The sequence below is a fragment of the Schistocerca piceifrons genome, chromosome 3 (genome assembly GCF_021461385.2).
Source record: "Schistocerca piceifrons isolate TAMUIC-IGC-003096 chromosome 3, iqSchPice1.1, whole genome shotgun sequence".
In the NCBI taxonomy this organism is placed as follows: domain Eukaryota; kingdom Metazoa; phylum Arthropoda; class Insecta; order Orthoptera; family Acrididae; genus Schistocerca; species Schistocerca piceifrons.
This window is the reverse complement of record NC_060140.1, coordinates 393,026,486-393,049,173: the sequence shown is the minus strand read 5'-3', so window position 1 is coordinate 393,049,173 and position 22,688 is coordinate 393,026,486. Positions and strand designations below refer to the sequence as shown.

Sequence of the window (22,688 nt, the reverse complement as noted above, 5' to 3'; positions counted from 1 at the left end):
TAATACTGTGAATTGTACATTGCGGTAGGAAATTAAAGTTACTAAATCGTCTCATTTCATTGATCTTATGGGTAGCTCACGTGATTATGAGTCTAACTGAAATGCGTTATACACATAAAAAGTATGATTGTTCCAGCATATACAGTTGTAAGAAGCGAAAGTCACAATACGGACCACACAAGAGTACACGACATGTAGTGCGGTAATTGGAATCCAACGCCTTTTTAGTTCTGCATTCAGGCAGTACTTTTACTGTCGTCGCTTCCCTAAACACGTGATTAAATGAACATGTTCGCTCGCAAAGGTGTTGTGAGAAGCTGAAGATGTGAGCGTTGCTTTTCCTTCGCTTAGAAAGGGACTACGACTTCTTCTCATCACTGACTTAGTTGAGACATATGTCATACGCAGACCTTGGCCAGAAATGAAAGTGACGTAGGTGGGAGCTTCAGAAGACTGTAGCGTTTAGAGAAACATGGATTTCTGGCGCGGGTCAGGTGGGGAATGACCAACTTACGTAAGCGTAGTTTCCAGGCGGCGGCTGACGCTGCAGAAAGATTACAGAACAATATTCCGAGGGTCGTCAGTACGAGTCCACATAACAAAACTTCTTTTTCATTTCTAATTTTTGCGTTCCTTACACTGCAGATAAACTGAAAATATCTTATTTATCGACTCCTCCGCAACTTTTTGGTCGAACAGTTCCATACTTAAAGTTGAATAACAAGTACACTGGTTTTGTTCCACTCGTGTATGCTTATTTGTAATTAGTTTTCGACTTACTGGGTCATGTTCAGGAAAAAACTGCCTAGCGTCAACAAGGGACTCGAGATCTCAGTTAGCCAACATTTAAATGGTTCAAATGGCTCTGAGCACTATGGGACTTGACATCTGAAGTCATCAGTCCCCTAGAACTTAGAACTACTTAAACCAAACTAACCTAAGGACATTACACATATCCATGCCCGAGGCAGGATTCGAACCTGTGACCGTAGCGGTCGCGCGGTTCCAGACTGAAGCGCCTAGATCCGCTCGGCCACACTGGCCAGCTAGCCAACATTTACCCCTGGTTACTTAAGAACAAATGTTCCTTATGGAAGCTGGTCAGTAGTCTCATGACGATGTCACGGCAAGTCGAACACTAGCTAGAAATAAATAAATATCAATATAGCAAGACCGTTTACTTGTTAATCAACCTTAAAAGAAAAGAACTGAAATAATGTTGAGTTAATTGTATTGATTAAACTTTTCGTAAAAGATATGAAAAGGAAAAGCAAAGGATAGTTTGAAAAAGCAGAGGATAGCTTGAAACTGCAAAAAATGTGCAGGAAGCGATTTTACGGCGTGTACAAGAACTTAGCATACCAAATTGGGTACTTTTATTATTTTGCAGTAAATTACACACGAGTGCATGGATGATACTTATAATGAAAGCAGGGATAGAATAATTTTCTCATCTGGCACACATTACATATGCCCTATTTTATAACTACATGGTTACTTCAAAGTTTCTATAGAAAAACAAACTTGGCTTCTGTCAATAAAACGTTCTCTTTGTTGCACTGTTTGGCATCCTTTCGCCGCATATAGGCAAGGAGAGATGGTGATGTGCAATGGAATGTGTTTTGATACAGTCTTCACGGGATTTGATTTCGTTTCCTCTCTCGATGGGGTAAGAGTAGTTTTGAAGGTTTCTGATCAAATTCTTTAACTGTTGATAAAATTAGACACCGTGGGGTTGCACTAACGGGGTGCATTTGGACGGGAATCACTTTTATACTGCTCCCACTTTGGCCACATCCGTTTCTTTCAAATCTCTGCATATACCATAAATTTGGAAGAAGGGTGATGAGGAGTAGGCACGATCCCCTTGTTAGTTCACACACTGATTCAACAGAGCATTATCGCTCGGATCTCTATCGCTGTCACTTTGTCGCATGTTGCTATGCGGCCCTCCTTGCTATGGAATCACAGCGTCGGTGCTGAGTTCAGTGTTGACTTCCCGCTGGTTATTAATTTTACATAGTTTCATCCTGGTACGCGCTGTGAAATGTCAATACCGCCCACGGAGGTATTCCAGACAACAGCGCTCTAATAGAAGAGGTAGCGGATTCCGATAGTTAGTAGCAGGGCGCTGTCAAATTAACTTACGGTCATTACGCTTCTATCATTTAGCTATGTCAGAATAAGAAGCAAACGTCATTGAAGACAAAACAATATTGTACATTTCTGAACTTAAACACACTGTTATTCCAGTATTAACTGTGTGCTTCATGCTGTTATGCAAACACGGGATTTTGAAAAATAAATATCAGGAATGAGATTTAATCGAACACTTAATTTTTGTCTTTTATACTTGGATTTTTCTGTACAAAGGGAGAAAGATCATAAGAAATAGAAGGGAAAAAAAATCAACCAGTCACGGTGATACAGTGAAGAATGCGGTAGGAGCAGAGTTACGTCCTCGTGAAGACACCGTGGCTTTACCATAGTGGCTAATCGAATCGCTCCTTTTACACACAATGACAGCTTACTTCCCTTAAGCTACATAATCTGTCCCGTGATTAATCTAAAGACCTCGATGCGGAGGACATGCTGCAAAATATTATATTATGCTCCTTTTCTTTGAAGCAAGGAAACAGAAAACAGGAGAGATAAATAAGACTGAAGAAAGCTGTTCTCATGTGGATTGTTACTGGCTCACAGCAAACATTTTTTGTTGTTTTGATACCAATTCTCATTTCATTCATCCCCAACTTATCAGTTAATGGTCACATAGTCCCTTACAAGTATTGTCTTGCTTGTGTCAAGCAGTTCATCCCTTTGCCATACCTATGATTGAAAACATACATAACACGCTATTTCTTAACCGATGCCCTGTCATACGTCTTCTACTAAGTATTACGAACGGTTCTCAGTCCATATTCAAGTAACCCTCTATTACCAATTTCGTGTAACAACATGTTATAGATACATGTATTTTACTCTCCACAACGTTGTAGAAAAGCAGTATACTTCAGAAGAAAAGGGTATGAAGTTTTACTCGACTGAAATTATGAAGTAGAAGCACAGCGAAAGATCTTGAACTCATTCAAAAAGCAGCTGCGCTGAGAAACTATGTTATTATTCCATGTCATTTATTAATGTAGTTAAATGAATAAATGAAAATGAGCAAGTCAATCGGTGGAGAGCGTCATAAAGCAAAATGTACTACTCGTACCCATTTATTCAAAGTAACCGTGTGACGGGTAACTGAGCAACAGTGGAAAACGGTGAAACGATTGACTGAGTAGGGACAATATTAACAGTTTACACATTTATTTTAAAATTAAAAAGTCGCACCAAATTAATCACTGACAACCCAGCAACAACACTCAATATAGTTAGTGAATACAGCATGAACACTTTCCACGAAATTATTTCCTAAACGAAGCCAATATTTAAGATACCATATTACAGCCGAACCAACAAAACTTACAATTTAACATCTAAAATACTGAAACTTTTATGCAAATCTTTCAATTATTGTTCTTCCTCAGAAATGTGAGTTACCTTAATCTCATTTAAACCAGTAATCAACTGCCTCCTTTCCAAACTTACGAATCACGACAAACGTAGCCAAATCAACTATTAAATGTCTGAATTTCCGAGAATATGCAAGTGAATATACAAATGTTGTTTACGACCTATAGCAGACTCAATGATGACCAGTTGACCTTAATGCTTGACCTTAATTCTCAGTAACTTAGTTTGATACACATAGAATCAATACATTGTTTCCTTTTCTGTATTCTTTCTTGTGTCACAACCGCTTCTCCACCACATACTTTTTCCTGTGATATGCCCCATCCAGATACCTCAGCCTAATATAAGCTATTACACCCCAAACATTTAAGTGGCACAGACCAGAAATAACAACAATTCTTATAAGGCAAATAGCTTAAACTGCAGTCACTTGATACTACAATCCCCATCAGTGTGATTAATAAACAACCAGACACAAGTGAGCAATTCCATAACTACCCCTCTCCCCCTTCCTGAACCACTGCAACGCAACGAAACCAGTCGTTTAGCCTCTAAGTCAAAGACTGAAATATTCTCGGGAGCCAGGATTGGTCCACAATGGTGAGCAATGTGATACCGACTCACCCTAAGTTAACCTTCGACTAAGCCTATGATATTAGCGAGTAATAGTACCTGTTCCAAACTTCCGATTAACTCATCGACTGCATTAAGATAACGCATATCTGGCCACTTGAGACACGTTACATGCAACAGTGTGTGTCCTTAGTAACCGTGCCTTTTACTTCCTTTGTACTCGAAGCTAACCACTCTAGCCAGCGTAGCTTCCGTGAAGTAAACACCGGAGCACTTTCTTGGCGCCCTTGCTTTCCGCACACGCCCCGGTTTCTCCCGTCTCCGTGCTTGCGTGCGTCTGTCCTCTCTCTCTCTCTTTCTCTCTCTCTCTCTCTCTCTCTCTACATCCACCGTTCTTCCTCCTTTCACAGCCTGCCTGCTGCTCCACAGATAAATCCCTTTCTGCCCAGAGCTCCACATGCATAGTCAGGGCAGTAAGCATATCCCAGATCGGTAAGTGCCAACCTACGATAAATCATCGTGCCATACATGACACACCATCATTTACACGAAGGGGAAAGCTATCGAAGACTTGTAGTCGTCACAGCAGGAAAATATTTTGACTCCAGAGTGTGCGGATTCGGTACACGTTCTCCTTGGTAGCTATAGAACAGTCCATAGGTTACTATTGCTCTGAGGAGGGCTTTTTGTTCCGAACAACAGCTAAAAAGAAGTCAGTTACTTTTTCTCTTCGCTTTGATTTTTTATGATTAAGTAAACACTAACGTGTTGCAATTCTTAACTGTCGCTACACGTGAGGCTCTACTGAACTTACGACTTATCTTAGAAGAAAGATTAAGGAAAGGCAAACCTACATTTCTAGCATTTGTAGACTTAGAGAAAGCTTTCGTCAACGTTGACTGGAATACTCTCTTTCAAATTCTAAAGATGGCAGGGGTAAAATACAGGGAGCGAAAGGCTATTTACAATTTGTACAGAAACCAGATGGCAGTTATAAGAGTCGAGGGGCATGAAAGGGAAGCAGTGGTTGGGAAGGGAGTGAGACAGGGTTGTAGCCTCTCCCCGATGTTATTCAATCTGTATATTGAGCAAGCAGTAAAGGAAACAAAAGAAAAATTCGGAGTAGGTATTAAAATCCAGGGAGATGAAACAAAAAGTTTGAGGTTCGCCGATGACATTGTAATTCTGTCAGAGACAGCAGAGGACTTGGAAGAGCAGTTGAACGGAATGGACAGTGTCTTGAAAGGAGGATATAAGATGAACATCAACAAAATCAAAACGAGGATAATGGAATGTAGTCGAGTTAAGTCGGGTGATGCTGAGGGAATTAGATTAGGAAATGAGACTCTTAAGGTAGTAAAGGAGTTTTGCTATTGGGGGAGCAAAATAACTGATGATGGTCGAAGTAGAGAGGATATAAAATGTAGACTGGCAATGGCAAGGAAAGCGTTTCTGAAGAAGAGAAATTTGTTAACATCGGGTATAGATTTAAGTGTCAGGAAGTCGTTTCTGAAAGTATTTGTATGGAGTGTAGCCATGTATGGAAGTGAAACATGGACAGTAAACAGTTTGGACAAGAAGAGAATAGAAGCTTTCGAAATGTGGTGCTACAGAAGAATGTTGAACATTAGGTGGGTAGATCATGTAACTGATGAGGAGATATTGAATAGGATTGGGGAGAAGAGAAGTTTGTGGCACAACTTGACTAGAAGAAGGGATCGATTGGTAGGACATGTCCTGAGGCATCAAGGGATCACAAATTTAGCATTGAAGGGCAGCGTGGAGGGTAAAAATCGTAGAGAGAGACCAAGAAATGAATCCACGAAGCAGATTCAGAAGGATGTAGGTTGCAGTAGGTTCTGGGAGATGAATCAACTTGCACAGGATAGAGTAGCATGGAGAGCTGCATCAAACCAGTCTCAGGACTGAAGATCACAACAACAACAACACTACATTCTAGTCATTAGTTGATAAATACTTTTTCAGCAGATGTGAGTGATGGTTGACAGAAATATTCAGCTACAGTTTTTATGCCATCTTTCGAACTTATTCTTGATGAAATCATATCACAGTAAAATTTATTTATACGTCTGGTGATCTAAGATAATCGTCTGTACGTGCACACGAACCTCCAACTCATGTAGTCTATCTTTTGTTAAATAGGGTTGTTCTAACGATCTCACGACTACTAATTTTTTCCCGGTTTTAGAGAATTACCGATACTAAATATTTTTTAAGCCACAAAGCTATTTAGTAGAGCTTGAAACTATGTCTGATTCTCTTTCCTAAGATAGTTATTCCGTTGAGACTAAAAGAAAATGAGATGCAAATATAACTACAATACAAGTCAGGACCCGAGTTGATCACTGTGATCAACCAATAATAGAATCCAACCATAGTCCATGAACAAAGAAGGGTTCGTGCAGTACCGAAGAGATGCAGAATCCAGTCCAATTCTTTATGATCCAAGTGAGGTGATTAACTGTAGCCATATCGGCTGACAAGAACCACGCATGCGGTAACTACTTCTGCCTCCGTTCTGGTTATCGCCGCAGTAGGGGCCGCGGCAGGTCTTCTGTTTCAATTCCCGACAAGCATACAAGAGATTTTAAGGTTTGTCAGTAATGCTGCACTGACAAACGGTTTGAGTTAGGAAGTTCAAACTGCACGGTTGGCCGCGGGGCATGATGAGAATTAGTATGAGCTGTATGGTTTGGTTTAGTGACGAAGCCCACTTCCATTTGGATGGGTTCGTTAATAAGCAAAACTGGCGCATTTGGGGGACTGATAATCTGCATTTCGCGATCGAGAATTCTCTTCACCCTCAATGGGAGACTGTGTGATGAGCAATATCCAGTCACGGAATAATCTGTGACATATTCTTTGATGGCACGGAGACTACCGAACGGTAAGTGAGGGTTTTGGAAGATGATTTCATCCCCATTATCCAAAATGACCCTGTTACCGACAAGATGTAGTTCATGTAATATGGAGCTCGATCCCATCTGAGCAGTAGAGTGTTTGATGTCACTCTAGGGGCCGCATTCAGGTTCTGGATTACCCCTCGACTCGATTGGGCACCATATTCTCCGGATCTGAGCACCTGCGACTCCATTTTGTGGGGCTATAGTAAAGACAAGGTGTACAGCAATAAACCCAAAACCATTGCTGAGCTGAAAACAGCTATTCAGGAGGTCATCGACATAATGGACGTTCCGACACTTCAGCGGGTCATGCATATGGAACATGTGATAACTGAATCCGAATACATGTAGTGACGTTTACATGTTGAATAAAGTGTGTGCATCCCATGGTTAGTAACTAATTTACGTTTTCTTTTTTCATATAGTTCAATGATTATCACCCTGTTGTTAACACATATCCAAGTTAGAATTAAAAGTGAGAAGCATGCCTCTTTAAATAAGCTGCATACTCCTGCACATGAACAAAGATTTTCAGTTGCTTGTCTCAATGGAAAACGTCTGTCGAACAAGGGTCTGAGCTGGGTAATACGCAACGAAAGTACAGTGTATATAATGTTACTTGGTTTATAGACGAAGAGTCGACGGGGCAGGAGGGGGGGGACTACAGTAGTGGGGGGGAGGAGGGGACTCCTTTTCCGGCGGGCCACCGTCCTAGGGGAAATGTAGTTCTACAACTGAAGCACTCATACAAACGCCGATCTAGGAGACCTTCCAAGCAGCAGCTAGCGAGTAAGCAAACGATTATAATAACAGATTATGCCAGTACGACAGGAAATTCGAGAAGTAGACCGTTTACTACTGAGAATACAGTGGCGTACAGGATTACGCTATAAATGCAACAGAAGGAGCGAATTATCTTCAGGCGTACAGGATTACGCTATAAATGCAACAGAAGGAGCGAATTATTTTCACGTCAGCTGTAAACCTTTTCTTCTTTCTCTAGTTGCCAAGTTAAAATTAACTTCTTTCACCAAAACACAAAACACAATTTAACCACAACAACGTGGTAATGCAGTTGCAATTATGACAGAATCCTGTAACAGTCTAGTATCAAACGAACAATTGAGAACAAGTCAGGTCAGTAGCTTATCAAAAGGACACGTACTGAATAAAAGTAAAAGCCTGATTCATTCCCATTTGTTGTTACATATCTTTAATAATTCTCATTACAACTGCCATCGATGGCTCTTAAAATAATTACAGTATTTCATTTAAAACAACTGTACTTGCTCACATATCGCAGTAGATAAGAAAGATTTACGTGTTAACTGTATGTGAAAATGCTCTTCAGTTTGCATACCATCATTTTCCTAAAACTTCTTTCGGTGTCTGGAACCGTTTTTGTGATTTGAGGATGTTCTAAATATTTCACCTTCACTCTGTTTTATGAGCGCACGATCGGAAGCGTATTCACTACATACAATACGTTTTCTCAAGGCTGCAGAAACGTGCAAGTCTCAAGTTTAAATAAAAGTTCAACATTTTGGGTACATTTAGTATGCAGTGATGTATGACTGAACATGCAGAAATTTGGCAGAGCATCTTCCCTGATACAGAAATATCATAGTAACTGTGACAATTAACGAATTGATACGCAGTTCATCATGAAGTTCACGAATGATACTATGAGATGCCACAGGATAAATTGTTTTTCAAACAGTTTTTTTTTTAATTTATGTGATAAAGGTTGCAGACTGTCAGGCTTCTGCGTACATCCATTCCCACTGTGTAGCCAAGGCATGCTGATAATGTTTCGTTCATAGTGGACGATTCTCACTTCTCAGTAGGCAGCAGCAAACCCCGCCCATTCAGAGGGGATCGCCCATCACTGAGAATGAAAATGCGCTTCATCGTATGAGCCAAGTTATTTTGCACGATATCTCAATTGTAATTTCGTGGCTGTTTCAAATGGCTCTGAGCACTATGGGACTCAACTACTGAGGTCATTAGCCCCTAGAACTTAGAACTAGTTAAACCTAACTAACCTAAGGACATCACAAACATCCATGCCCGAGGCAGGATTCGAACCTGCGACCGCAGCAGTCTTGCGGTTCCAGACTGCAGCGCCTTTAACCGCACGGCCACTTCGGCCGGCTGTAATTTCGTCACTCAGAATGATGACACCAGGAAAGTCTTGTTGGCCACCCATCGACGTAAATAATGTCAAAGATCTTTACCTGAGACATTGAAATCGGTTTAATTTCCGACCTGCTAAGGAGTTCCTTTCACAAGCAGCCAAGAGATGAGTCTGATTCCAATAGTGCAATATCGGGCCCATGTCCCAAAACATATCGATACAACCAAGGATGCCAAGTTTGCATGAATCACGAAGTACGAAGTGAAACGACGAGTGCCGAACGGAGTAGCCGCGCGGGGGCTAAGGCACCTTGTCACGGTCCGCGCCGTTCCTCCCCGTCGGAGGTTCGAGTCCTCCCTCGGGCATGGCTGGGTGTGTTGTCAATAGAGTAAGTTGGTTTAAGTTAGATTAAGTAGTGTGTAGGCTTATGGACCGATGACTTCAGCAGTTCGGTCCCATAAGACCTTACCACAAATTTCCAATATGAAACGACGTGAAATTGCATGGAGTGTAAACTGGTGTTACATCTATAACAATGCTTTCAAAACTGCCAAGCTACGCAAGACTAATAATTTTAGAGTTGCAGGTATTTTGCTAATAGAAATTCGGTGAAGGCAGTATATTTCCTATTTTTGTTAACTATATCTCCGTTTAGATGTCTGGTTGTTATTCCTTCCTGAAGAAGTCGCACCTACGGATGGGCACAAAGATTATAATTTATCTTAACGTACTGTTTATGTGTAAAAATTATATTTACATTATAAGCATTCTTGAAAATAATGTATGACACATATAAAGAGTGTAGAAGAAATGCTGCACTTGGCGGTCGACATGCGATTCCCCATCCCGGTCCAAGACAAAAATGTACCGTTCAAAACCAAGTCCCGCCAATCGGTTTAATAGAAATGATATTTAAATAACTAGGCTCTGGAAACGCTGTATCCGTTTGTCTGCGTGTATGGCGGCCAAGAAGAGGTGGCATGAACTCTGTGCCCTGCCGGAACTGTCCAATTAGCTCAGTGACACGAGGCAATGCCCTGAGGAAAATATATGCAGTCTTGCTGATGTTCGAGTCGCTTTCACGCTAATCCTTTTTTCCCCTTTTCTTAGGTTGAAGTATCAAATTTTATGCAATTTATACCTACACATTGTGGTATCTTACATACTTCTTTCTTTTACTGTTACATTTATTTAAACATTAAGACATAACATGAACTTCTTACAGACGTAAACGACTACCTTGTTTCGTCCATGACACAAGTAAAGACGATAACACCAACTTCTTACAGACATAAACGACTACTTTGTTTCATAGGCCGGCCGGTGTGGCCGTGCGGTTCTAAGCGCGTCAGTTTGGAACCGTGTGACCGCTACGGTCGCACGTTCGAATCCTGCCTCGGGCATGGATGTGTGTGATGTCCTTAGGTTAGTTAGGTTTAAGTAGTTCTAAGTTCTAGGGGACTGATGACCTCAGTAGTTAAGTCCCATAGTGCTCAGAGCCATTTGAACCATTTGTTTCATACATGACACAAATAAAGCCGATATAAAATAACAATGTATACGCTAACATCGTCTCTATCCGATGTGGTAAATGGAAATGAGCGTTTGGCGTCGTTAGCCGGGAGGCCCCTTACAGGGCAATCCGATGTGGTACGAAATACGCAGTAGGTAGGCTACACGAGATAGCACACTACGCTATACACAATAATTCTATTCAATACGTTTGACGTCCAGGCTTATCCTCACAGAGCCAGTACGTTCATGTAGCAGCAGCGTTCACTTTAGAGAAGTTGTTCAAAGTGATCACAATGCATTTGCGATCACTTCGCCACTAGCTGGATCATATTTCTCAGGACTCTACGCAACACACCTGTATCCGCCATTGCTGAAGCGGCATGCACGCGAGTTATTAGGACTTGTACATCCATTGGTGGAGTACTATAAATGTTTTCCTTTAAGTGTCGCCACAAATAAAAATATAGCCGGTCAAGGTCTTTCAAACATGGACGCCAGAACACTGGACCTCTACGACCAATATGTTTCCCTGGAAAAACTTCATTTAAACAGTTCATTCCAAAGCGTGGTGGAGCACCATCATGCTGAAACCTTAGCTTTCTCCGAACTCCAAGTGGAACGTTTTCTAATGCGCCAGGCTAAGTATTGTACGGAAAGCGTACAATACAAGGGAGCATTCAACTAGTCCGGCGACAGGTAAAGGCTCAAAAGCACTCCTACCAAAGAGAGCCTGAAAGCCACGTTCGCCGGTGACGTAAGTGTTATGCTCCAAAAAATAATGATTCTTGCGGACGTTCAAAATACGTTCGCGAGTGAACGTAGGTTCGTCAGTTCATATCAAGTTATTAATAAAATGTTCGTGGTTTTATTCTTGGGGTAAAAGCCGTTCACAGAATTGTACTCGTTGAATGCGGTGTGCTGGCCGTTGGTAATGCGTTAACGTGTAACGACTTGGATGCAGTTCTTCATACTGTAACGCTTCAAAAACCAGTCTTAGATCTGGAACTGCCTTGCAATATCACGTGTACTTATCCGGGGTGACTGGTGAATAGTTTGCCCGCAGCTCGTGGTCGTGCGGTAGCGTTCTCGCTTCCCACGCCCGGGTTCCCGGATTCGATTCCCGGCGGGGTCAGGGATTTTCTCTGCCTCGTGATGGCTGGGTGTTGTGTGATGTCCTTAGGTTGGTTAGGTTTAAGTAGTTCTAAGTTCTAGGGGACTGATGACCATAGATGTTAAGTCCCATAATGCTCAGAGCCAATTGAACCATTTTTTTTTGAACTGGTGAATAGTTTCAAGAATAGGGTCATGTATTTGTAGAGCATGTCTAGTTCTTGGGCGACCTATGTCCATTACTTGTGGACGAAGATTACTAGCCTTCCAAAGGCGTTCCTCCAACTGACTAAAAATATCCTTATCGGGAGGGCACCTTTGAAGGTACCATGGAGCAAACACATGAGCAATAGCAGTTAAATTATCAGGTGCACCGAGCGACAAAAGCGAATGGACGTATTCATTGTTTATGTACTCAACTGGTAACCCGCTCTACATGAACTTGAGAGGACCTGTTATGGTTGCGCACTGTTCAGCTAGTAGACACATGCGTGCAGTTTCATGGATCACACTGTCATGTGATAGGCTGTTGCCACGTGAAAAAATTATGACCTACTCACAAATGACGAGAAATGGGGAAAAGACGTCTCAAAAATTTAAAAAAAAGCAAAAAAACAAAAAAAAAAAAGCCTGATGAGGATTCTAACCATAGCTCCATCGTGTGTGTCGGTTTGATGTCCCATCACGTTACGTTTTGCTAATCTCAGTTTGGTCGTTACGTTTGTTGTGGGCGGACGTCTCATGACACCCACTCAGGTTCATCCATTCACTCAGTTTTTTTTATTACAGAGAGCAGATAACTCTCTGACCGAACACGCTGAGCTACCATGGCGGCTATTCAGTAAGCTACGACTGCTGATACGGCAGTGCGGGATGATACACATTCCTCTTGACATTCCGATGTGCTGTACGATATGACAGTGTTACCAACTCCTCAGTTTCATACATGTGTTTTCACAATGCACCCGACCTGATTTTGCTAGATAAATTTTTGTCTTTAATCTGGATGAGGTATCGCGTGCCGACTTCCAAGTGCGGCGTTTTTCCTTCACCCTGTAATACACAAAAACACCGACAGCGCTTAGTATGGAGCGCGGAAAGTCAAACTAGGGGAATCCATACCCGGAAACGCTCGGTTTTGACGCTGAAGAGTGTCGAAGTCTGAGAACGAACGGTTGAGATGGTTTGTTCTGATTAGTTTTAGTGTCTGAAGACGGAAGGTAATCAATGCTTTAGCCATCTGCCTACTGTTGATGGACGACCAGGGCCTAACAACGATTCTGCGCAGGCGCTACATTCCACGTAGGTCTCGCGCGCATCCTACAGCGGACCTTGTGTGGTTTGGCAGTGCAGTACCGTTGATGACAGGGGTGCGACATTTACTAGTACACAGTCGCAGAAATGACTGGCGTGGTGCTTGCATACGGAGAAGTGAATTGTTCGCATCACGACGGATATCCAGAACATTATGACGTCGATGTGTGGAATCACCTCAACGTCACTTATGGCAGTCGATGGATTAGTAGGGGTGGAGCAGTTCGAAAGTCAGTATGGTCGCAAGATCTGACACCTCTTCAGTATTTTCAGAGTATGATGTCTGGCACGCGTGTAACGTCAGCGGAGGACCTTATTGCTTGAGTCCACGGAAAGATTTAAATATTTTAAAAACAACCGCACGTATTGGCACATGTACGTGGGGCTCAGCGCCACCCATGTAGGCTCTGCTTTGACGTAGGAGGTACGCAGTTCGAAGTTCGTTTGTAATGTTGGGTTTATTGACGTTGGGTGTATTGACGCAATATGGAACGTACACCCACCTTAGACTTCGTCGCTATCCAGAGCGCAAGTCGTGCGTTTCCGGATTAGGTTACCTTCCTGAAAACCGGTCAATGTGCCTTCCCGCACACTACACTAAGCATTTTCGATGTTTTTACAAACTCTGTATGTAAATAATGCACAAAAATTAAATTGGTGTTCAAGTACACAAGACTAGAATAGCATGAAACAAATAAGTGTGTAGCTACATAACAGGTACCCGCATGACGGGTTGTATTACGACTGTCTCAGGCATCACACTGTCTCGTTTCACAAGCATTATATCCAATCGCCTGGGCACATGTTTCACCGAATTCAATGGTACGCCAACTTGTTAATGTCTACTGTACCCACTATCATTCTGCTTGAATCTCCTTAAATCTATGAAATCTTCGTCTCTTAGGATTCATCTTAGACAAGAGGGAGAAGTCATACGGAGTTTAATAAGTAAGTAAGGTGAGGGAACAAATGCCATTGTGTCTTTTGTAGAAAGTTACCGGATAATGTGAAACGTGTGTGGTAGTGGATTGTCGTGATGGAGTACTTAGTCATTCTTTCGCCACTGCAGTGGACGTTTCCTCCTCAATTCCTCCCCCGAATATATCAAAACATCGATATAGACGACTTTATTGGCCGTCTGACGAAGAATGGACGAACTCTTTCTTATCATCTTGAAGCAATAGCGGAACAAACTTCCGGGGAATCCTGTCTATGTTCTCACCCGACGTTCACCTACGCTATAACTAATTTCCAAGTCTTGGATGGCCTGGCTACGGCACTGTGGAATGGTATTCCTCTCATCCTGAATATTGCTGGTGTCATGAAAGTTGGCGTACCACAGCAGCGGTCATCATCATCAGTCTACGTACGTTCTTTTTTAAATCACTTACACATGTCATAAGTTTCCGTCGGACCTAAATCATTGTCTCCTAGTACTTGCTGAAGTACTTGATGCGTCTCTGCAGCAGTTTTTGTAAGTCCTTAAAGAAAATTTTACACACACTCAGCTCTTTAAGGTCAGTCATCGTAAAACCGCACTCATCGAAACAACTATTATCGAAATCACTCAGATCGCTAGCGCTTCACATATTGCTCCAAGAAGAATGTATAGGGAGACAACTAGTGGCATTTTAGAGTACATGTAACCGTTTACGCGCAAAACTGAAATTTCTGGAAGTTTCGGCTCAGTGGATTTCAGTCCGACGACTGGTCTGATGGAATTCCGTACTCTATCCTGTGCAAACCTCTTCAGTTTTGTATGACTGCTGCTACCTACACTCACATTAACCTGCTTACTGTATGCTCTTAGTCTCCATGTACAGTTTCCATTCCCTCCCAGCGTACACTTTCCTTCATTATGGCACTGACGGCCCTTTGATGCCTCGGACTGCGGCCTATCAACTAGTGTCTTCTTTTAGTCAAGCCGTACCATAAGTATCTTTTGCCACCATTTCGATTAATTACCTCGTCATTTGGTGTTCCGTCTACGTGTCTAATATTCACCATTATTCTGTATTGCCACTTTTCAACAGCTTGTATTGTATTCCGGTTTCAGTTGTTAATCGCCCATTTCCCACTTCTTTCAGGACTTCCTACGTTATAAATTATCATTACGATTAGTGTTATCATCGTTATTATTCTTGCTCCTAAAAGGCGGAAGAATCGGCAATGATGAACAGCGTGAGGATGCAGCATACAACTGAAATCACTGCATTAAAGACACATAATGTGTATCCACAGGGCTTGTGGTCTGTACTTGAAAAGCGTCATGATGATCTCTCCATTGGCAAAGGACTCCGGAGTCGTCCCCCATTCGAATCTGCGGGAGGGGACGGTCAAGGGGAGGCGACCATGAGAAAAAGATTGAATAACCGACGAAAGAATAACGTTCTACAAATCGGAGCGTCGAATGTCAAAAGTTTAAACATGGTAGGGAAACTAAGAATATGAAAAGGGAAATGCTGAGGCTCAATGTAAACATAGTGTGGATCAGTGAAGTGAAATGAAAAGAAGACAAGGATTTTTCGTCAGATAACTATAGGGTAATATTAATAATAGTAAAAAGTGGTATAACTGAAGCAGGATTCGTTGTGAATAGGAGCGCAGAACAGACAATGAGCTACTGTGAACACCTCAGTGAGAAGTTTGTTCTGATCAGAATCAACAGAAAACCAACACTGTCAACAATTCTTCAGGCACACATGCCGCTGTCGCAAGCAGAAGATGAAGAGATAGAAAAAGTGTGTGAAAGTGTTGAACAGGTAATTCAGTACATAAAGGGAGATGAAAATCTAATAGTTACGGGGAATGGAATACGGTTGTGGAAGAAAGGATGACGGAAGAACATGGATTTGGTTGTAGGAAGACGAAAGGAGAAAGACTAAATGAGTTCTCTAATAAATTTCAGCTATCAGCACCGGAAAATCTGTTGAAGAATCGCAAGAAGATGAGATATACTTGGAAAAGGCCAGAAGATAAGGAAAGATTTAAGTTAGATTCATCATGGTCACACAGAGATTCAGAAATCAAATACTGGATTGTAAGGTGTACCCAAGGGCAGATATACGAGTAGACTCAGATCACAATATAATAATGATGAAGAGAGAGAAATCAGGAAGAATCAATGCGCAACGAAGTGGGTTACGGCAGTACTAAGGCATGTAGAGGCACGCTTGAAGTTCTGTGAAGCTGTCGATATTGCGATAATGAATAGCCCAGTAGACAATTCAGTTGAAGAGGAATGGACATCTTTAAAATGTCAATCACAAAAGTTGGAAAGGAAAACGTAGGTACAGAGAAGGAAACTGCCAAGAAATTATAGGCAACAGAAGAAGTATTCCAGTTGGTCGATGAAAGAAGGAGGTACAAATGTGTTCAGGCAAATTCAGGAATACAGAAATACAAGTCACTTATGAAAGAAATAAGTCGAAAGTGCAGGCAAACTAAGATGAAATGGCTACATCAAAAAGTGAAAAAATTGAAAAGAAATGACTGTCCGAAGTACTGATTCAGCATATGAAAAGTCAAAATAGCCTTTTGTGAATTTAAATACGATGGTGGTGACATCAAGAGTGCAATGGGAATTCCGACGTACAGTGCACAAGGCAGAGTGGATGAGGTGGAAAGAGTACGTCGGAGGCCTCTATGAAAGGGAAGACTTGTCTGATGACGTGACAGAAGAAGAAACAGGAGTCTACAAGGAAGAGATAGAGAAAAACATAATCCATAATTCCGAAGATAGCAAGAGCCGACAAGTGCGAGGAGTATCGCAAGATCAGATTATCAGCTTCATCAGCTTGGTGTCAAGAATAATAAATATACAGAAGAATGGAAATGAAAATTGAGAATCTGTTAGATGACCAGTTTGGGTTTAGAAAAGTTAAAGGCACCATTGAAACAGTTCGGACGTTCTTGTTGATCATGGAAGCAAGATTGAAGAAGAATGCAATCACCAAGTCTTAGGATTTGTCTACTCGTAAAAAGCATTCGACAATGCGAAATGGTGCAAGCTTCGGAAATTCTGAGTAAAATATGGGTGCGCTATAGGAAAAGATGGATGATATACAATTTGTACACGAACCAAGTGGGAACAATAAGATGAAGAACGAAATGTTCGGATTGAAAAGAGCGTTATACATGGATGTAGTATTTCACTCCTACTGTTCATTCTATACATCTAAGAAGCAATGATTGAAATAAAAGAAATGTTCAAGAGTAGGACTGACGTTCATGGTGAAAAGATATCAATGATAAGATTCGCTAATCACATCGCTATCCTCAATAAAAGTGAAAAAGAATTGCGGGATCCGTTGAAAGAAGTGAACAGTCTAATGAGTACAGAATATGGATTGAGAATAAATCGAATAAGGATGAAAATAATAAGTAGCAGAAATGAGAACAGCGGGAAACTTGACTCCCCTATTGTTGACTACGAAGCAGATGAAGTTAGGGTATCATGGAACCAAGGCATTTAAATAACCCATAATAGACGGATCAAGGAGGACATAAAAAGCAGATAGCACCGCCAAAACGGCATTTCTGACCAAGAGAATTCCGCTGTTATCAAACGTAGGCCTTAATAGGAAGACTACATTTCTGAGAATGTATGTTTGGAGCACAACATTGCGTGCTAATGAAACAAGGACTGTGGAAAAACAGGAAAAGAAGAGAATCGAAGCATTTGAGATATGGTGCTGCAGAAGAATATTGTAAATTTGGTGGACTAATAACATAAGGAATGATGAAATTCCCCGGAGAATCGGAAGAAGAAATATGGAAAACACTGACAAGAAGAAGCGACATGATTGGAGGATATCTGTTAAGACATCAGGGAATGATTCTACGGTACTAGAGGGAGCTCTAGAGGGTGACAATTGCAGTGGAAGACAGAAGCTGGAATACATCCAGCAAATAACTGAGGATGTAGGTTTCAGCAAGCACTCTAAGACGAAAAGGTTATCACGAGAGAGGAAATAACGGGCGGGGGGGGGGGGGGGGGGGGTGGCATCGAACTTGCCGGCCAGTCAGATGACTGATAGTTGAAAAAAAAAGACAAAGTATGTGGCAGCTTTATGAGTAAGTCTTGTTGATGGGAACCTGGGTTATACCCATATGACTTCAGTCTTTCGGGATTGCAATGTGTATCGATGTTCTGATCTCTCGGAGCGCAGTATATTTCATAGAAGTTTGCTTCTTTTTAGGGTGTCTTCCAGTTCACATTTTCTGTGTAGATTAAAGGTACAGGACTTTAATCTTGATAAGTGTGTTATAATAACGGATTTTAACGTGTATGGGCATGCAATTTGTAGTAGGCGTAGATTTCATTGTAAGCTGTTTTAAGTTTTTGCATACGAATTTTCTGTGCCATTTTCTCTCTGCCTGTTGTTTCATGGAGTTCGCCTAAATACTTTAAGTAGGGAACTCTCTCCTTGGTATTCACTAATTTTGTAATAGAGGTTCTCCTGGACTATTTGGAGAACATATACTGACAGAATTTTGTTTGTAATTTTCAGAAGAGAAGTTACTCGATAGTTACTTAAATCCGTTTTGTCGGTTTTTGTGCAGAGGATCAATCAGAACACATTTCCAGTCTTCGGGACATATTATATCTGCCACACCTCTGTAATGGTTTGCGTACGTTTTTTGAATAAATATGGTCTAAGACTTTTCAGCAATTTTACGGAGGTACCTTCTTCTCTGAAGTTCTGATGTTTTTGTGGATATATCTGTGAATCACTTTTTGGAATGTGCTATGGATTCAGTAAGGGTGTAAGTGAAGATTTCCTTAGGTGATTTTTTATTTAAAGAATCGCTATTCTTGCTACTACCAGTTTGCATTCAGTATCCTCACTGTCTCGTCGATTACTGGTTATTTTGTTGCCCAAGAATCGAAATTCATCTACTACTTTTAGAGTCTCATTTCCCTAGTTTGTCGCATCACCTGCTTTAATTTGACTTTATTCCATCATTCTGATCCTACTTTTGTTTGATGGTCATCGTACAGCATTTGTTTAAGATACTGTCCATTCTGTTCAAGTACTATGTGGTAGTAGTAGTAGTAGTAGCTTTATTCCTCTGTAGATCTCTTATTACAAGGATATAGGACATGTGAAAGTATTTACAAGTTTAGACCAATTTAAAATAAGCTAATTCGTTTACATATGTGTTTACAGACTTCTAGTTAGAGACAATCATTAGATTTACTCCTTGGTATACAATACCTTTTTTACAGATAACTTATTAAATAATGTAATGCCACATTGTTCACACATATATCACTATCAGTCACTGCACACACTACATGCACAGTATTTCATAACACTTCACTCACTACACACACACACACACACACACACACACACACACTGGTGATCTCTGGGCCATATTCTGTGCTGCAACTTGCCATTTGCTATCCTGAAAAACTGAGTCCTCCATAATGAATGAGATGTTGAGTTCAGAAAGTGGAAGAGTTGTTAGCACTGTGCTATGCACAGCTTGGGGGTCAACATTTCTAGAAAGGAAAAATGAAGGAAAAAAAACATAAAATGAAGATGTTATGTGGAATGTTGGATGTTTTATAATCATTGTTATTGTTATTTATTTGTATTACATTTTTTTATCAAACCCCTATTCTGTTTTATCTAAGTAATCCTTCAATATATAAAATGTGTTGTATAACATGTACTTTTTAGCTGCCTTTTTAAGTAAGTCTATTTTTGCAATTTCTTTAATTTCTTTTGGTAATTAATTGTATAGTTTTATTCCTTGGTAGAAAATGCTGTTTTGAGTTTTATGTTTATTTTTTCTTGGTAATTGTAAGTTGAGTCTAGCTCTTGTTGCATGCTCATGGCCAGAGTTGTTTGTGCAGTAATCAGCAGTGTTATTTTTGACGTGTACAACTGACTGGTAAATTTATTCACATGGAGCAATTAAAATCTCCAGTGTTTAGAACAGATCTTAACAATGAGCTCGACTATTATTTTTGGTTATTATTCTAATGGCTTTTTTCTGGAGTTTGAAAATTTTGTTCATATTTTGTGCGTTTGTTCCCCAAAAATGAATGCCCGAGTTAAGAACTGAGTGTACATATGAATTATATGTAACTAAAAGACACTGCATGTTACACATTGATGATAGGATTCTAAGGGCATAACATGCTAATGACATTCTGTTCGCAAGTATCTTTGTGTGTTCACACCACTTCAACTGATAATCAATATTCATTCCTAGAAATTTTGCATTTGTTACACAGTCTATAGAGCCGCCATCTACAGTTAATTTAACATAGTCATTTTTCCTCTACAAACTGAAATTCGTGGCATTACTCTTTTTTGTGTTCAATGTCACTTTATTGCTTATTGTCCAATCATAAACTTCCTTGAGAATTTCATTTGCTTTCTCAGCAAAGAGTTCTCTTGTTTTGTCAGTGACCATAATAATGCTGTTATCAGCGAAGATAATTTTTTCACCATGATTAACACTACCGGGAAAGTCATTGATGTATATCAGGAAGCCGGCTGGAGTGGCCGAGCGGTTCTATGCACTACAGTCTGGAACCGCTCGACCGCTATGGTCGCAGGTTCGAATCCTGCCTCAGGCATGGATGTGTGTGATGTCCTTAGGTTAGTTAGGTTTAAGTAGTTCTAAGTTCTAGGGGACTGATGACCTCAGAAGTTAAGTCCCTTAGTGCTCAGAGCCATTTGAACCATATATCAGGAATAGTATTGGTCCTAATATGATACCTTGCGGAACCCCATATTAATGTAGTTTGGTTCTGATAAGTGTTTTACTAAATGTTTAGATGAGGTATTTGTTATCTCTACCCTTTGTACCCTATCTGCTAGGTATGATCCAAACCAATCATTAGCTACCCCTCTTGTTGCTAATGCTTCTAATTTATTTAATAGAATCTTGTGGTCAACTTTATGAAAGGCCTGAGAAAGATCCAAAAAGATGCCTGTGACACATTCATCTTTATCAACAGCGTCAAGTACAACTTCTGCAAATTCTACTATGGCTGACTCCGTATTTTTGCCACTTTGGAAACCAAACTGTGATTCACTTAAAAAATTGTATTTATTCAGGTAAGTCCTCCAAGCTTTTTTCTCTTTAACATTTACAACGTCACTGCCGAAACTTAAAAAGTTTTTCTTCATCTTGCTGAACTGTAATTCCCATTCCAAATTTCTCTATGGATTCCTTTACTGCTTCATCAATGTTCGGATCGAATAACATCGAGGTCGTGCTTCAAACCTCAGTCCCTTCTCAACTACGAGTTCTCTTTAATGGCTATGAACTCTTGGATTCCATCTCATAAATATCGCCTCTATACTAGCAATAGTGTGGACATGATCTTGTCATGTTCATCTTCTTTTAGAATGTTGCATCCTTGCGGTGAGCGGCAGTCATCCGGGTATTGTGTTGGACAGGGCTTCATGGTGGCGCTGTTCTACTGCTTCCTGAACTCGGAGGTGCAGACGGCGGTGCGGCACCGGCTGGACAGCTGGCAGACGGCCCGCTCGCTGCGGACGCGGCGGCGGGACTCACGGAGGCGGCACCGCAGCAGCAGCGGCGGCCGCCCCAGCAAAGACTGGTCGCCGCGGTCGCGCACCGAGAGCCTCAGGTGCGCAGCGGCGGCTGGGTCGGAGGAGGAGGCGGCGCGGCCGCTCTGCCGGCAGGCCTAGTGCACCCTGGTCGCAAAGCCCGCATACACCCACGCGCACACGCACTTTATCCACACTCAGGTGGCCCTTTTCTGTAGGTACTTTTCCGAAAGATAAAATTTTCCTCTTCTGGTGAACAAATATAGAGCTTACATAATTTCGTCCAGTCGGACTCCTAATAGGCCATCCATAAAATACTTGAAATACGAACATAATTTGCACGATCCTTAGTTTTGAACAGAAGTGGTATACTCTTCCCAAACTCCTCCACTTGGTTTTTTATTTCGAGAAAAATTTAAGGGAGACTTTTTCAGCAATTCTGCCACCATATTTTGCAAACATTCCTGAAAAAACTAAAAACAATATTTACAACTATTACTTAACTAAAACATGCTGAACACACACAGAAATTAAGTTTTTTTCTGATATTAGATTTGGTGTCATTTGAGCACTTTTACGCCCTGCAAATTAAATTGTGTCTCAAAAGCATTGTTTCGTAGCAATTTCTATACATAAAAAAATTGATCTATGTGTGTATGCGTATATGAATGTGTATTCCACATCTCTGCCTAAAGCAGTCGATAGATTCCATCCATATTTGGTAGACAAGCTACTTATTGTGTGCAAAGAAGCAGTTTTGGGGTAAGTCCAAGCTACCTCAGACAAGGGTGGTATTGTGGGTCAAAAAGCGTTGCTAACTTCTGACGTCCTCACTGCCCTGCATGACTGGCATGTCATGCAGGTAGTATCACAATAAATACCAGGGCGTGTACGTTCAGATGGGCATAGCTAAGCAGAGAGAAGTGGAGAAGGAAATGATTGTGAAGAGCAGCAGGATGAGATGAGAAAAGGGGAAGAGGACACTGACCGAAGTGTGTGTAAGAGATGGATAGAGATGGGGAGATGGACAGGTAGAGAGAGGGTAGGAGG

The 22,688-nt window shown here is 41.2% G+C and overlaps 1 protein-coding gene across 1 annotated transcript in view; it reads left to right on the top strand.

Annotated features, from left to right (window-relative positions):
- LOC124788687 (diuretic hormone receptor-like) overlaps positions 1 to 21,779 on the top strand; it is a 358,447-nt gene extending 336,668 nt beyond the window's left edge. The window contains exon 11 of the mRNA XM_047255969.1: positions 21,525 to 21,779. Coding sequence (XP_047111925.1) covers positions 21,525 to 21,779 — 255 coding nt within the window. The remainder of the gene's footprint in view (positions 1 to 21,524) is intronic.
- The last annotated feature ends 909 nt before the right edge of the window (positions 21,780 to 22,688 follow it).